Genomic DNA, 15,779 nt, shown 5'->3' with positions numbered 1-15,779 from the left:
CATGCCCTATGTAAAACTGAGATTTGCTTGATATTACAAAAGTAAAATCATAATCCCTCTATTCCCCTTAGTTATCTATACACACAAATTAGAGCCAAGTTTTGTTACAAAATGAAGCCTTTATTTTATATTTTCCTTTGTATTATTGTTTTGAATTCATTTAGTGTTAGTATTAAAAGAATCCATGTTGACATCATAAACATAGATAACTTTGTGATTATAGATAAAACCCTCCAGTTATACTGCACTTTCCCCTTTATATAAGAAAAGAAAATAAAGGATAGATTTTTTCCTATGGCAGTATCTCATGGATGCAGACAACTGATAACCTTTCTGTAATTGTAATTTTGAATGGTCACCTACACGATCTAGTGATAGAATACCTCAGTTATCTCCTCAACTCATGTCAACAGTGGCCCTGAAAGGATATCAGTCATTTTCAATGCCTGTGGAGATTAAAGGAATTGCATGCTTCATGCAGCATTTTACTGCCTGCCAGTTCTTAGGGGTTTTTTTTGTTTTTTTTTGATTAGTAACATTTAGTGATTAATGGGAGTCTTAACTTGCATGCTCACTTTTACGCTTGTTACCTTGCATTATGTGCCAGTAGGAGTTACTAAAGTTCAATGAAAATCTCATGCATACTAATAAAAATGCAAATGAGCACTGATGAAAGAATGCCAGGGTCTCAAGGTATGAAAGGTCCAGTTATCTTGCAAATTTGCACACGGACAAAGATAGCAGAATAATGAGCACAGAATGCAGAAAGTACCTGTCATAAGTAGATAGGTAAGGGTTAATTTTCTTTTACCTGTAAAGGGTGAACAAAGGGAACCAAACACCTGACCAGAGGACCAATCAGAAAACTGGATTTTTTAAAAGTCAGGGGCGGGAATTGGGGACTCTGTGTCTTTTGTTTCTCCCGGCTGTGGTGAGAGCATCTTTCCTTCTATCTCCAAGCTTCTTTCTAATCTTCTGTTACCAAGTGTGAGTACAAAGGAAAGCAATAGGTTGATATTGTAAGTTGTATTTACATGTGTGTAATTGCTGGACTGGTTTAAATTGGCTATTTTTTGAATCAGACTGTGTATTCCTAATTCTTATAAGCAAGAGCCTGTAATTGACATCTTAATGCAGTGTCTCTAATGTATGTAATCCATGTATGTCTCTAATGACGTCTAAGTAAAGAGCAACTGTTTTTAGAAATCCTTCTGCAGTATCAGCGTTTATTTGCTTCAACTATCACAGGGTCATGAAGGGGTAAAGTATAAACCAGAGTGAACATAAAGGAAAGAGAGTTCTTAAGCTACTACTGGAAAGTCTTTGGTGGGGAGGGGAGAAAACAGATTTCAGCACTGGTCTTGTGGTTCAGAAAGGGAACCAGACAGAGTCAGTACCCAGGAAGTGAGCCAGAAGGGCCAGAACCAGAGATGGTGTCTGGAGCCTGCCCAGTGACAAAGGAGAGCTAAAAAGCACAAATGCCAAGTGTCAGGGCACAAACATACCAGCCTGGTGAGTGTCCAGCAAGGCTAGTTTGACTAGAGCCGAGATAATAACTGTACCTTAAAATATTCAGCATTGTATACTCGTTTCTATATTTGCATCCTCAAATATTTCAAGCATGTTTTCAGACACACTTGTTAACCACTAAATTACTAAAATATTTCCTAAACAAGAATGTAATCAAACTGAAAGAACTTTACCAAATTCTCCCCCCCCTTAAAATTGTACAGGAGTTCAAGCACTTAAGTCTACTGGGTTCCCAACTAGAGGTAGTCAGAAAAAATGCCAATGTAACATTTTTTTTGTCAAACTGTGATGATTTGTGTAAAGCAAAATGTTTCATGGAGATTGCTTGATTTTGACAAAGATCTGACAGAACCCACGCAAGGGTTTAACAAACCCTGCTTGTCAGGCAGATTTTGATACATCAGCTCGCCCACCTGGCTTATTGTCAGCCCACCTGTTGGACTGTCTTGGAGACAGGGACCTCAAAGCTTCCAGGGTCTGCTGACTGCCTCAGAGCCAGGGCTCCACTACCTTTTGCAGAAGACTGACATTTTGGGGGGTTGTTCCAAATTGGAATTAAATCAATTTTCAAAACAGCAAAATCCTCCACAAAACAAAATTGTCTTTCTTCACACAGCTCTATGCCCAAACTTTGCTTAACTGACGGCTATATCGGCTGCTTACCAGAAGACTGCGACTTGCACCTGGTTCATAAATGGAATACATTGCAGTTGCCCTCATCTTTAACACAGAGATGCAATTCATGGAGATTACAGGTCCCAGCATGGAATACAGCTTGGTTGCTCAGATAAAAATAGAGCATTTCATGCTGGCACTAACAGCCTCTCTGGGCAGGGCCGGTGCTTCCATTTAGGCGACAGGGCGCCATGATTTGGGAGGGTAGCAGACTGCTCCAGTGGACCTCCCGCAGGTGTGCCTGCAGACGGTCTGCTGGTCCCGGGGCTCTGGTGGAGCATCCGCAGGCACGCCTGTGGCAGGTCCACCGGAGCCCCGGGACCAGCAGACAGTCTGCAGGAATGCCTGCAGGAGGTCCACCGGAGCCGTGGGACCGGCAAGCTGGCCCTGTGCCTAGGGCGCCAAAATCCCTGGCGCCGCTCCTGTCTCTGGGTCACATGTTCACATAAAAGATGGCAGTGACTGCAGGCTGCACTGTAAAATGCTGTTGGCTACATTTGACCTACAGGTCACACTTTGGCCAAAGGGAACACTGATTGTGCGCTGCATGGTTCAGTGGTGACCACGGTAATAGCAGACTGAATCCTTAAAACTGTTTACACATCATTCTAAGCATAACATTTTTCATCACATGCCCTGTTCTTTTAGATCCTCTCCCAAATACACAGCCCAAGCCAATAGGCTCTGCAGTGGGGAAAACCTGGGGACAAGGTCAGGGGACAGAAATCTTCCATCTTGGGACCAAATTAAGGTTTAGTCACCACAGGACCGTGCTTAAGACCCCAGCTCCGTAAGTCACATAATTACATCAGCAGCTCAGTTTTTATTTTAAAAGCTCTTTGGGGCAGGGACTGATTTTGTTCTGTGTTTGTACAGGACCTATGTAACAAGGTGGCTTGATCCGTCAGGGCTGAGGCCTAGCCAGCCCTGGTTACAGAATGGGGCACATCTGGGTTGAATCACCTATTTCCCTATAAAGTTTAGCAGCTGGCTGCAGCGAAGGGGGAAGCTGTGGCAAGTCTGCAGTAAGTGAGGAAAGGCTCCTGCAGGGAATATCCTGAGACCAGGAGATTTGCCCCAGCAAGGGAGAGCTGGGAAAAACCTAGACCAAACAGGGGAGAGACTGCAAAGGCTCCAGGCAGGAAGGCCTGGGAGGAGGAAGAGAAATCTTGTGTTGTGTGGACGTCGGAATGGACTTTGTTTTATTTGCAGTTTATATTATATCAACAAACCAAGTCCCTAGGGAGGGGTTAGTTTTGATCAAGAAAAAACGTGAAGGGATGATTTCTTTGAACAGTCCAAGGAGGAAAAAGTGAGGCAGGCTGCCAGTAGCGTGACCTTAAACCAAGCTGGCGGGGGTGGATGAATGGGAGGCAGCTGGTCCAGTTACAGTTTAGTATAATGGAGTCCTGGTCCATGACAAGTAAATACAATATTGTTAGTTCTCAGGGTAGTGAAGAAAATCTTGAAAAGATGAACCGAGTGCATCAAATGCCTGCCCGAGGACTGTAACCCAGGGATCTCTTGGTGCCAACTAGCAGAAGGCACAGGGGATACACGGGGTTTTATAGGGACACCCTGAGTCAGATATGTGCAAAATAATTCACTAAAGGGTGGCATGTGAGGTCTCTACTAAGAGTCAGTAGCCCATAGGTCATTACAATCACTGCAAAATGCATGTGTGGTTAATGTTTAAGGAGTTGTGTCTATACTAAAAAGTATGTGACAAGTCTCCGATAGGTTCCTTTCAAGCAGGAAGAAACAGACACTTATCTTTCTGTCTGGTAATGTGTGTATCGGGCACTGTATGTCTCACAAGAGATACCTGTTGCATACTGAACCAAATGATAGCCAGAAGATTGTGGAATCTTCAAGAGATGACATTTACAGGAAGAGATAAACAGTCGGAGAGTATCCAGTTTATGAGTAAAGACAAAGGATTGTTGGGCTAGAACTGGAGATTGCAGAGGTACCAATGGGTCTTTCACCGAGAAAGCAAGCTGACAGAATGATTGTCTCATGAATGGATGACCACAACCCAGGGCTTTTATAACAAGGCTTGAAGGACTTTGGTTCAGCATTGCTCTCTAAGGGTATGTCTACACTACGAAATTAAGTCGATTTTATAGAAGTCAATTTTTTAGAAATCAATTTTATACAGTCGATTGTGTGTGTCCTCACTAAGTGCATTACATCGGCAGACTGTGTCCACAGTACTGAGCCTAGCGTCGACTTTCAGAGCATTGCACTGTGGGTAGCTATCCCACAGTTCCCACAGTCTCCATCACCCATTGGAATTCTGGGTTGAGCTCCCAATGCCTGATGGGGCAAAAACATTGTCGCAGGTGGGTTTGGGTACATTTTATCAGGCTCCCCTCCCTGCCTCCCTCCGTGAAAGGAATGGCTAACAATCGTTTCTCGCCTTTTTTCCTGGGTTACCCGTGCAGACGACATACCATGGCAAGCATGAAGCCCACTCAGCTCACCATCATTGTATGTCTCCTGGGTGCTGCTGGCAGACACGGTACTGCATTGCTACACAGCAGCAGCTCCTTGCCTTCGTGGCAGCAGATGGTCCAGTACGACTGTTAGCCGTCGTAGTTGTCGTCTCCTGGGTGCTCCTGGCTGACCTTGGTGAGGTCAGTCAAGGGCGCCTGGACATAAATGGGAGTGACTCCAGGTCATTCTCTTCTTTAAATTTCGTCTCATGGATATTCAGTCCTGCCTGGGGTATCATACCAGCTGGAGGCTTCTGCCTCAGGCTTCTCTCCCAGCTGGCAGCACCGTGCGGTTGCGCCTACCCCTTGCTCCCATGGCTCATGAAGCCTGGACAGTAGTAAGGAGCAGTTCAACTATAGGCTGAGCAAGTGCAGAATGGTGGTAGAATGTGCATTTGGATGTTTAAAAGCTCGGTGGTGCAGTTTACTCGGTTAGACCTCAGTGAAACCAATATTCCCATTGTTATTACTGCTTGCTGTATGCTCCACAATATCTGTGAGAGTAAGGGGTATACATTTATGGCAGGGTGGGAGCCAAATAATCCGGCTGCTGATTACGTGCAGCCAGACACCAGGGCGGTTAGAAGAGCACAGCAGGGCATGCTGCACATAACAGAAGCTTTGAAAACCAGTTTCATGACTGGCCAGGCTACGGTGTGAAAGTTCTGTTTGTTTCTCCTTGATGAAAATCCACCCCCTTGGTTCACTCTACTTCCCTGTAAGCCAACTGCCCTCCCTTCCCCCCTTTGATCACCATCTGCAGAGGCAATAAAGTCATTGTTCTTTCAAATTCATGCATTCTTTATTAATTTGTCACACAAATGGGGAGGTAACTGTCAAGGTAGCCAGGGAGGAGGGAAGCACCGGGTGGCGTGGTGGAGGAGGGAAGGACAAGGCCACATGGCACTTCAGAACTTACTGAATGCCAGTTTTCCGTTGCTTCGGCAGTCCTCTGGGGTGGAGTGGAGTGGAGTGTTCTGATAGCACAGATTCCTGTCCCCATACAGCGATCAGATCCAGTACCTCCCATTCAGTCCATGCTGGAGCTCCATCATCACCTCTGCTTATATCAGAGGGGTAGCCGTGTTAGTCTGGATCTGTAAAAGCAGCAAAGAATCCTGTGGCACCTTATAGACTAACAGACGTTTTGGAGCAGATTCCTGTCCCCATACAGCGATCAGATCCAGTACCTCCCATTCAGTCCATGCTGGAGCTCCATCATCACCTATGCTTATATCAGAGGGGTAGCCGTTTTAGTCTGGATCTCTGCTGCTTTTATAGAACTGCACACAATATTCAAGCTGAGGGCATACCATCACTTTATATAATTGCATTCTAATATTTTCAGTATTATTCTTATGCTTTACTTAATAAAACTTACATCTTCTTCACTCTTTTGACCATGACTGCACATTGAGCAGATGCTTTCAATTAGCTGTCCAAAAGGACACCTATGGATTTTTCCTGAATAATTACAGTTAATTTTGAATCCAGAATGTACATGAGTAGTTCAAACTGGTTCTTTTCCAACATGCATCACCTTACACTTATCAACACTGAATTTTACCTGCCATAGCATTGCACAGTACTACTCTTGATTAACCTACATTATTTTGTACCTTCCAAAAATGTGACCACTTCTCTGTTTACCATTAATAATTACGTTAAATGCCAGTCTCAGCACAGATCTTTGGGGAATCCTACTAACAAACATCTACCATTTGGACCATGTATTGCTACTCTTTGTTTACTCTCTCTTACCAATTTGTAACACAGAACTTCATCACTCACCCACAAGTATACCGTTTCCTTTTGAAATTCCAAATAAACTCTATCTATTGTTCTCCTATATCTACTATTTTACAGACACACTCAAGAATTCTACAAGATTCGAGAGGCATAATAATCCTGTACAGACGTCATGCTGGTTTGCCCCAACAATACTGGTTTCATGTAAGTGTTTTATATTTTTAAACTTTAATTACTGTTTCAATTAATTTACCTGGTACAGAAGTAAGTCTCATTGTTCTTAACCTGTGCAATAATTACCATTTTTTATTTTTTGAGAATGCTTGGTGGAGATTTTGGGTGTTGGTCTCTGTCTGAGGGGTTAGAGCAGATGCGGTTGTACCTCAGTGCTTGGCTGTAGACAATGGATCATGTGATGTGCCTGGGATGGAAGCTGGAGGAATAAAGGTAGGCATAGCGGTCGGTAGGTCATGCTCCAAAACATCTGTTAGTCTATAAGGTGCCACAGGATTCTTTGCTGCTTTTACCTCTGCTGATGAGATCTGCCTGGTCACCTCTGAGCTCGTCACACTGGCCAAACAGGAAATGAAATCCGAAAGTTCACGAGGATTTTCCTGTCTACCTGGCCAGTGCACCTGAGTTGAGAGTACTGTCCAGAGCGGTCACAATGGAGCACTCTGGGATAGCTCCCGGAGGCCAATACTGTCAAATTGTGTCCACACTACCCCAAATTCAACCCAGCAAGGTTGATTTCAACACTAATCCTCTCGTTGGGGAAGAGTACAGAAATTGGTTTTAAGAGCCCTTTAAGTCGACAAAAATGGGTTCGTTGTGTGGACGGGTGCTGTTAAATTTGACCTAAACTTGTAGTGTAGACCAGGGCTAAGATATGAAAGTATCTACAGTATAACCTCAGAGTTACGAACTAACCAGTCAATCACACATCTAATTTGGAATGGGAAGTACGCAGCAGAGACAAAACAAACAAATAAACAAAAACAAAAAAAAAACCCAGTACTGTGTTAAACAAACTACTAAAAAAAGAAAAAAGGGAAAGCAACATTTTTTTTCCTGCACAGTAGTTTCAAAGCTGTATTAAGTCAACATTCAGTTGTAAACTTTTGAAAGAACCACCATAATATTTTGTTCAGTTACAAACATTTCAGAGTTACAAGCAACGTCAATTCCCAAAGTCTTCATAACTCTGAGGTCCTACTGTAGTTACATAAGTCTAGGCTTTAGAATGCATATTATGACTTTGTTTTATATATAATCATTTGTTTCCAATACTTCTACTTGTTATCACTTGGATCTACAGATTTAGTGAAAAAGTTTATTTAATGAAAAGTGAATAAATGTGTTTTCACTATAAACACATCTGAACGCTCTGTGTGAAGAGGAGTGGTGATCTGAAGCGAAAAGGGTGAGCTGCAGTGTACTGCTTCTTTGGAAGCAGTGAATCTGAAATCTGCAAGATATCCAGCGGAACAGAGGCTAGACACTCCAGGGAGATGCTCGGAAGTTTGAATATGCCTGTAGCTCAACTGTAGAGAGACAGCAGGGCTGCATGAGCCCAGGGGGGAGTGCTAATGCTGCGTGTGGCAGATGGAATTGCGGAGCTGACCACAGCAGGCACGAATGAGGCTTCCTCATGCCAAGGGCAGGTGGTAGTGAGGTACCTCACAGCCCTGGGTACCAAGCATGCAGATGGCTTGAAATGACAGTTCAAACCATGTGACATGCCCCTTCATTTTAACTCTTAAGCTTGCTGCTCTGGGGATCCCGTACCAACATCACCTCAGCACAGGACTCTGATGTGGCCCTTACTGTTGCCCTTCATCTTAGATCTGATGCAATAGTGTCAACTGGGCCCCTCTGCTTGTGTAGGTAGGGACTGAGATCTCCCTTCTTTGAACTAGACCCCCACCCTCCTGAAGACAGGGAGCAGTGTGCCACAGAACTGAAGGGAGAACCCAGACAACACGAAGGAGTGACAGGTCCCCCACCAACCCAGCAGACAGCTGCTGTGTGGTGTCCCCTGCTATTATCACCCCAAGAAGGAACACCACATTTAAATGGGGTAATAGGATTTAGGACACCACCATAATCAAGCTCTGCTTCACTTCAGAAATTCACTAGCTTCCATGAGGCCACTTAATGTAGAAAAAGACTAACCAGAATCCGTGTAGGGCTGATTCACCAGCCCTTCCCATACACCCAATCCTTGCTATGCACAGATACATATGAAGTCACTGAGGAACTGAACTCCATGGCTTCCTGAAAGAGCTTCCCAAATCTGGCCCCTCCGACACAGCAAAAGCACACTGATCCTGCTGTGGTACAGGGCCCTCTAAACCTATACTACAGGAGCCAGGATTTGTCCCTTTCCATTTATTTCAGTCATCTATAGTTCCACAACACAACATTTCAGCTGTTAACATTTCAACTAACACAGCACTGAAAAATCCACTTAGCATCATTGTTCATATTTTGGGCTCTTTGAATTTTTTTGCACTTTATCTGTCATAAATAAGATGCGCTGCACACATCTTCTGTTCAAATGGATGGGAAACATAACGGTTTGAATCTGTTCTTCCTATTCCCTGAAAGACTCTGTATTTAAAAAGAAAAGGGAAATGGGAAAAATAAATAGGTAATTGTCCTTACCTTCATGCATCCTTCCAATTCAATGCTGCCAGTCACAAAGCATTTTTTATGGCAATTACAAGAATGAGCAAGTGTGGTGTTAAAAGTGCAAATGTAGGTAATAAAAATGTAGTGGTTCATACATGTTTTTTTCAAAGTAGAAAGCTAAACAAACACCCTTGGTTTGACAATGTTGGACGCCATCTCTAATTATATATCTTCACTGAAGAGTTAACTCAGGCTCCTACTCAAGTGTTGTCCCTACCCTGGCTTTTACTACACAAAAACCTCTGATCTCAGTTTAGATGGTACTTTCAATGCAAACTAGCAGGCCAATAATGGGTGTAGGCAAAAGCCCAACTGCTGCTTTCATTCCAGCTGGTAACCTGCCTCCTTTGGTGTGAGGTGCAGGCTAAGCAACTCGAAAGCTGGTAGTCCTCCAATGCCTTCCCACAATTCCTGCTGTGTGCACAGAAGGACAAACAAGTTGTCCCACAATTAATTGGGAAAGAATCATACAGCATCAACTTACTGCAGCGCTAAACACTAGGGATGTGTCCCCAGAAGTCCTAGCCACATACTTGAGTGAGTGCAGACCCAGGAATGACTGTGGCCACTCAGACATGGGCACCAATCACCGGCAGCGAGGACATGCCCTGAAAAGGTTTTAGCCCAGATACATTCTTTTCAGGGTCATTCTGTCAGATTGCTCCCTCAAATATTTTCACAACTGGTTAGAGGAAATCAAAATCATGGTCATGCAATCTACATACATTTTCATGTACTGACCCATTTCTTAAAGGCAAACCACTTTACTCATGCTTAAAGGTGGATACTTTCAGAATTGACAACAGCTGGATATGATTACTTTAGTCTTCATGACTCAAAATGAAAAGATCTCAGGAAAGAGCAAATAAGTGTGTAGAGTCAGGTATTCCTGACTTTAATTTTCAGCATTTTGTACTTTCAAGGTTACACGAAAATAAAAACAAAATCCCAAACATTTACCTTCCCATTCTGCTGGCAGGTCGCCCACTTCATACTTATACTCCTCTTGATTTACAGCTTCTACTAGTCTTTTCTCTGGAATTGTCTGTCCTATTAACATAAATAAAGATTACATTTAAAAGTATACACTTATGTAACATTAACAGCCAAGCAGATCATGCTATGACAGAGTTGCTGCCCCAACACATCCCCTTCTTGACTAGTTGTGGCATTGCAGAGCCCTTGGTTCAGTTTCCCTCTATTACTCTTTTGCCTTCTCTGTACAGACCACTTTTGAGTCCTGTGCCCTTTCTGGGACCACACTTCAGCACTGCAATGTATACAAAAAACAAACCTTAAGCCCACGTGGGCTCAACTAGCAGCCAGCTCATCGTAAGTGTGCCCCTGCTATTTTACACTGTCCTTTTGTACCTCAATCAACCCCATGATCCAGGGCCTGGCACCCTCCTCCCCTTATCTAGGACATTAGACAAGCTCCAGTCTAGCTCTATCCTGGAAAAGCATCTCTGGTTTTCGCCCCTTTTTCTTTCACAGCCTTCCATCAGGCTGCTTCTCAGACCAAGGGAAGTTGCCTAACTCCTCTTCTCTTGAGTTTCTTCTACCCAAGCGGGCTCACCCAGCTCTTTATGGAAACAAGCCCTGTTCTCCCTGTGCCTTCTTTCTAATCAGGCCTGGCCCACCCTCCAGGTGCAAACAGGCAGGTTAATTGGCTTCTCAGCCCCATAACAACGCTTTCACAGCATATGTGGGGTAATCACCCTATCACATATGCTTTCATTTGAACAAATGTTACTTTTTATGTTCACAAATATAAATCAGCCCCACAGACTAAAATCAAGGATCATCATGCAGAGGGGAAAGATGGCCAATTAGACATTACAATTCCAACTGCTAAACTTTTTATATGTATTTTTAAAAGTTTAAGATCAAGTCATTCATAGACAAATTTGAAAACATAGTATTTCAATATCAGTTCATTGTGCAGAGTTTCCTGCATTAAGAATGTCACACTGAGGACTGTCTGATGAAGCTTTCTCATAAACTGTATCTGACACACTCAAATATCATTAAGGCCCTTAATGGCCAACAACCAGAATCTTTAAATGGTTCCATAATCAGACAGGAAGCCAGCATAGAGTGCAGGTGTGATGTCACTTCTGATTCGTCAGGTTTGCCTAAAACGCAGGCCATAGCATGTTGTAAAAGATGTAACGTCCATGTTCCTTTCATCAGCTGCAGAAAAGTATTTTCCCCCCACATAGAATAAATGGAGCAGTAGCTCCAGTGGTGAGGAAATGAGAGAGGAGGAAAGCCATCATGTACCTCTAAAGGGTGGGTATAAGCAGGAATTCTACATATAATGACAAATGCAATTAGTTTAACTAATATGGGACCTGTGGGAGGAAGCAAGTTTGTGAAAGGAGTCCTGAAAACACAGCATCTGCATGGGGAAAGAGCTACGGTTTTAACATGTTGTCTGTAATGTTCGGTGGTTGTTCTATGTACTGATACATGTCACTGCATGGAAGTGAGTATTAATCTCCTTGTTTTTGTGGTAGGTATGTTCTGAGTAGAGCAACCTTCGCTGATATAAAGCACAGGGCGTCTTTGTTTTGTCTTGTAAAGATACTAGGCCTAAGCCAGTATCCCTCTGAGGAGTGAAGCTATTTTCCTCCACTTCCTTGAAGGTGGAGATGATTTGTTGTAGTTAAAGCTGCTCGGACATGTTGCAGTCTTGGCAGAGATGCAATAATGGGCTGGGTGTGGAGGACATAGAAGGGTGTATACTAAATGTCATTCAGCACATGGATATCACCAGCCCATATGGGATCCATGTATTTTACCCAGCTATATAAAGTTTATATACATGACAAATTATGCATTTGGAACTAAACATGTTTCTTCTATTAGATCATTCTGATGCATGCTTTCTTAAAACAAATAAAAGTAATGGCATACTGAGATTCCTTCCTCCAGTATTCATCCTCTGTACAACACAAGCCAGTCTTGTAACAATCAGAGCCTGGTGCCAAACACCTAAAATTACTTCTCAAAGTCATTATTTTGAGGAATCATCATGCTATTGGGTTGGTGGCTTTTACATCTTTTCTGCATCTGTGATGTGGACAGGATGCTAATTAATGATAACAGTCTGGTTTGCTTTGTCCCTTAGTTTTTCTTCGGCAGACTTTTGCTTACAAGTAATTCATATCTTTATCTACTGAAGAAAGATCATACAGAAGGCTTTTGGGATTTAAATTAAGCCCTTGTATAGGTTACAGAGGTACTTCTTTATAATCAGATACTGATATTTTGGGGCAGAAATTGCCTTACAGCTATTCTATTTCCTAATACAAAGCCTGCTTGCACAATTTTTAAGTTTTTTTTTTTTAAATGAATCAGGAATAACATTCATATCCATTTTGCTGTGTATGAAACTGTGCATTTATAATAAAGTGCTTTCACATAAATTTTGTAATGAGGACATCATTATTTTAGTTCAAGAAACTTCCCTTACAAGGGTTACATATGTGAAGCAAACGCAAGTACCTACTCAAGTGTCACAGTTTAATATTCTATAGTTTAAATTTCAAAATGAACCCAATCTTCATGTGACATTAATAGATCTTAAACATAAATGACACGGGCTATTAATTAATCGCAGTTAATGCATGCAATTAACACAAAACAAATTAACTAGATTAAAAATAGTCACGATTAATCAGTTTTAATTGCACTGTTAAACAATAATAGAATACCAATTTAAATTATAAAGATTTTTGGATCTTTTTAACATTTTCAAATATATTGATTTCAATTACAACACAGCATACAAAGTATACAGTGCTCACTTTATATTATTTATTTATTACAAATATTTGCACTGTAAAAAAAAGATAAACAAAAAAGAGATAGTATTTTTTCAATTCACCTTATATAAAGTCCACTCAGTCTTACTTCTTGTTCAGCCAATCACTAAGACAAACAAGTTTGTTTACATTTACGGGAGCTAATGCTGCCCCTGCTTCTTATTTACAATGTCACCTGAAAGTTAGAAAAGGCATTTGCATGGCACTATTGTAGCCGGCATTGCAAGGTATTTATGTGCCAGATATGCTAAACATTCATATGCCCCTTCATGACTCGTCTTTTAGGTCTAAAATTTTACATTGTTTTGTTTTTGAGCACGGTTATTAAAAAAACAACAACAACTAATTCTATACTTGTAAGTTGCAATTTCACAATAAAGAGATTGCACTATGGTACTTGTAGGAGATGTAGCTCTAAACAGAATGGCTCAACTATTGCAAACAAACTCAAGCTAGTGGCTTATTCTTCTGAGAGCCAATAAAAATCCTCTTTGCATATAGTTTTAAGTAGTCAATATCACCTTGATTTTAAGGTTTTATTGATTAGTTAAAATAGTGTTTTAATTTTTCCAATACTTTTTTACTCACTGTCTTTAAAGTAATCATTTGAAAGAGAGAGATTTCGGTGCAATGCTTCTAAGTACATATACTAGGCTTAATCATGAAAGGTGTACTGAACCATGGCTGCATAAAGTGACACAAGGAGTGTCGGCAGAAATCTGGAACCCTTCAGCAGTCACCATCAAAATCACAAGCTTCTGCTAGTTGAGCTTTCACTGGCTGTGATATTTCAGCAGGTTATATAGTCACTGAGATCAGCCACTAAAGGGAGACAATCAAACACTAAGCCAATTCATTACATCGAGTCTCTGCAACTTCCATCCACACCAGAGAGAACTGAAGTGTTCATCTGTTCTTAGACCAGATCCCTTGTTTGTTATTATAGAGGAGTAAATGAGCCATGCTAATACTTTATTAATTTTATTTTTTTGAAAAAGTGACCTGGAAAAAACAAAGAATCATCTGGACCTTTTTAATAGATAAGAAAAAAGAAGTTGCATTGTATTTAGGGGCTATTAACCTATCCAATATCTCAGAAAACACTAGAATAAAGTTCAAGCAGAAATTTCAAAAGTGTTCCAATTAACTGGACGTTATGTTATTTGAAAGGAAGTCAGAAAGTCAGCTATATTCACTAATGAATTATATCATCATAGGTTGTTAAAGTAACAACTAGTGCATTACAACTTTCAACAGTTCCTTCTTACAACCCACAGTTGGAGTGACAGCACTGTGCAGTTCTTAATCTCACAATTCCTCAAAATCCTTCGACTTTGTAGTTCTAGTTGTATACAGTTAGTAGTACCCTAGTATTAGTGTTCGATAGCTAGTTAAGTGTTCTTCCCTGGTGAAGCGCTCACCATGGTTGAAAATGGCTGTTTGTGTGCGCGGGCGGGGCTATCCCCAGCCATGGTCACACAAGATGCTTGCTCTGCTTAGATGAGGCTCATGTCAAAGAGCAGTGTTCAATCTGTAAATTGTTCACAAAACCCACTCAGATGGCTAAACACCTTCATCTGAAGCGGCACCTGCTTGAGCAGGCCATGAGGCCTGCTTTGGTATTGAGGCTTGTGTCATATCAGAGGCTTCCCTCGACTTTGGTGAGTGGTCCTGGCTCACACTCTGCAGCCGCTGCCTCTCCAAAGAGGTGTAGAAATCACTCTCCTTTGAGTGTGCCAAAGAAAAGGTCTCATGAGACCAATCGGGACCACTCTAGGCCTCATGGAGACTCTTCTTCTTCCTCCAAGAAGAGTATGGCCACTGCTGGTACACGAGATGGAACAGGTCCTTTCAACTGCCCCGTTACTGTGCAGGTACCTCCTTCCCACCCTCCCCCATACACTTCTTCATGAGATATTGCTCTTAGAGCAGGTACACTCTTTACTGGCTTTGGAGTGGTGGAGAAGGTTCCTGTGGAGCACTGGGATTAAGGTTTTTATTTCCAGTACTTCCTGGTTCCCAAATTCAATAGAGGAGTAAGACCTATTCTTGATCTCTGCAACCTCAACAAATGTGCTATGTCCTCAAGGTTCTGTATGGTAACCTTACCAGCTATTGTCCCTGCACTGACTCAGAATGACTGGTTTACTGCACTAGGAAGTCAATGTTGGTCCCCATCAGAAAATCAAGTTCACTGATGCCCTAATAGACTCTACAAGTTCCAGAGCAGTTTTGCCAACTGTTACCAAACAATTTGCCACCTTTATCTTGATCTCCAGTCTCAATCTTGCACAAGAGTTCAGATGTACCTGAGGCTCTTGGGCGACATGTCTGAATGCACGCAGGTGGTTCAATTTGCCAGGTTGTGCCTTCACTATTTTCAAATGTGGCTCATGACAGTTGCCTGTCCTACCCTATGCCTTTTTTAAATAGGTTGGTCCACATCCCTCCATTGATCCCGGACTCCTTGCACTGGTGGATAGCTCAGGGGAATATATGTCAGGGTATTCACTTTGTGTGGCTCTTATTAACCAGGACTGTTGTCACTATTGCCTCCCTGATAGGTTGGGAAGCACATCTGGGGTTGCTGAAGGTTCAGGGTCTGTGGTCAAAGAAGGAAGCTTCATGGCATGTCAATGTGCTGGAGCTCTGGGCTATCTACAATGCCTGTCATGCTTTCCTAGATCATATCAAAAGGTTCAGTGGTTCACATACTTACCAACAATACCACCACGAAGTATTATATGAACTGGATGGGGGCACACACTCCAGGGTGCTCAGCCAAGAGGCAATTGGGCTGTGG

At 42.2% G+C, this 15,779-nt stretch overlaps 1 protein-coding gene across 2 annotated transcripts in view; it reads right to left on the bottom strand.

Moving 5' to 3' along the window:
• Window positions 1-15,779, bottom strand: part of NDUFAF2 (NADH:ubiquinone oxidoreductase complex assembly factor 2) — a 132,899-nt gene that overhangs the window by 50,008 nt on the left and 67,112 nt on the right. Inside the window, exon 2 of one of the 2 annotated variants that reach the window (XM_032801156.2) lies at window positions 10,107-10,196. The exons of the other annotated variant lie outside the window; for it this stretch is intronic. Coding sequence (XP_032657047.1) covers window positions 10,107-10,196 — 90 coding nt within the window. The remainder of the gene's footprint in view (window positions 1-10,106; window positions 10,197-15,779) is intronic. 2 annotated transcript variants of the gene reach the window in all.

The sequence above is a fragment of the Chelonoidis abingdonii genome, chromosome 6 (assembly GCF_003597395.2).
Source record: "Chelonoidis abingdonii isolate Lonesome George chromosome 6, CheloAbing_2.0, whole genome shotgun sequence".
Taxonomy (NCBI): domain Eukaryota; kingdom Metazoa; phylum Chordata; order Testudines; family Testudinidae; genus Chelonoidis; species Chelonoidis abingdonii.
The sequence above is the reverse complement of the archived record's forward strand: the minus strand, read 5'-3'. Positions and strand labels throughout refer to the sequence as shown.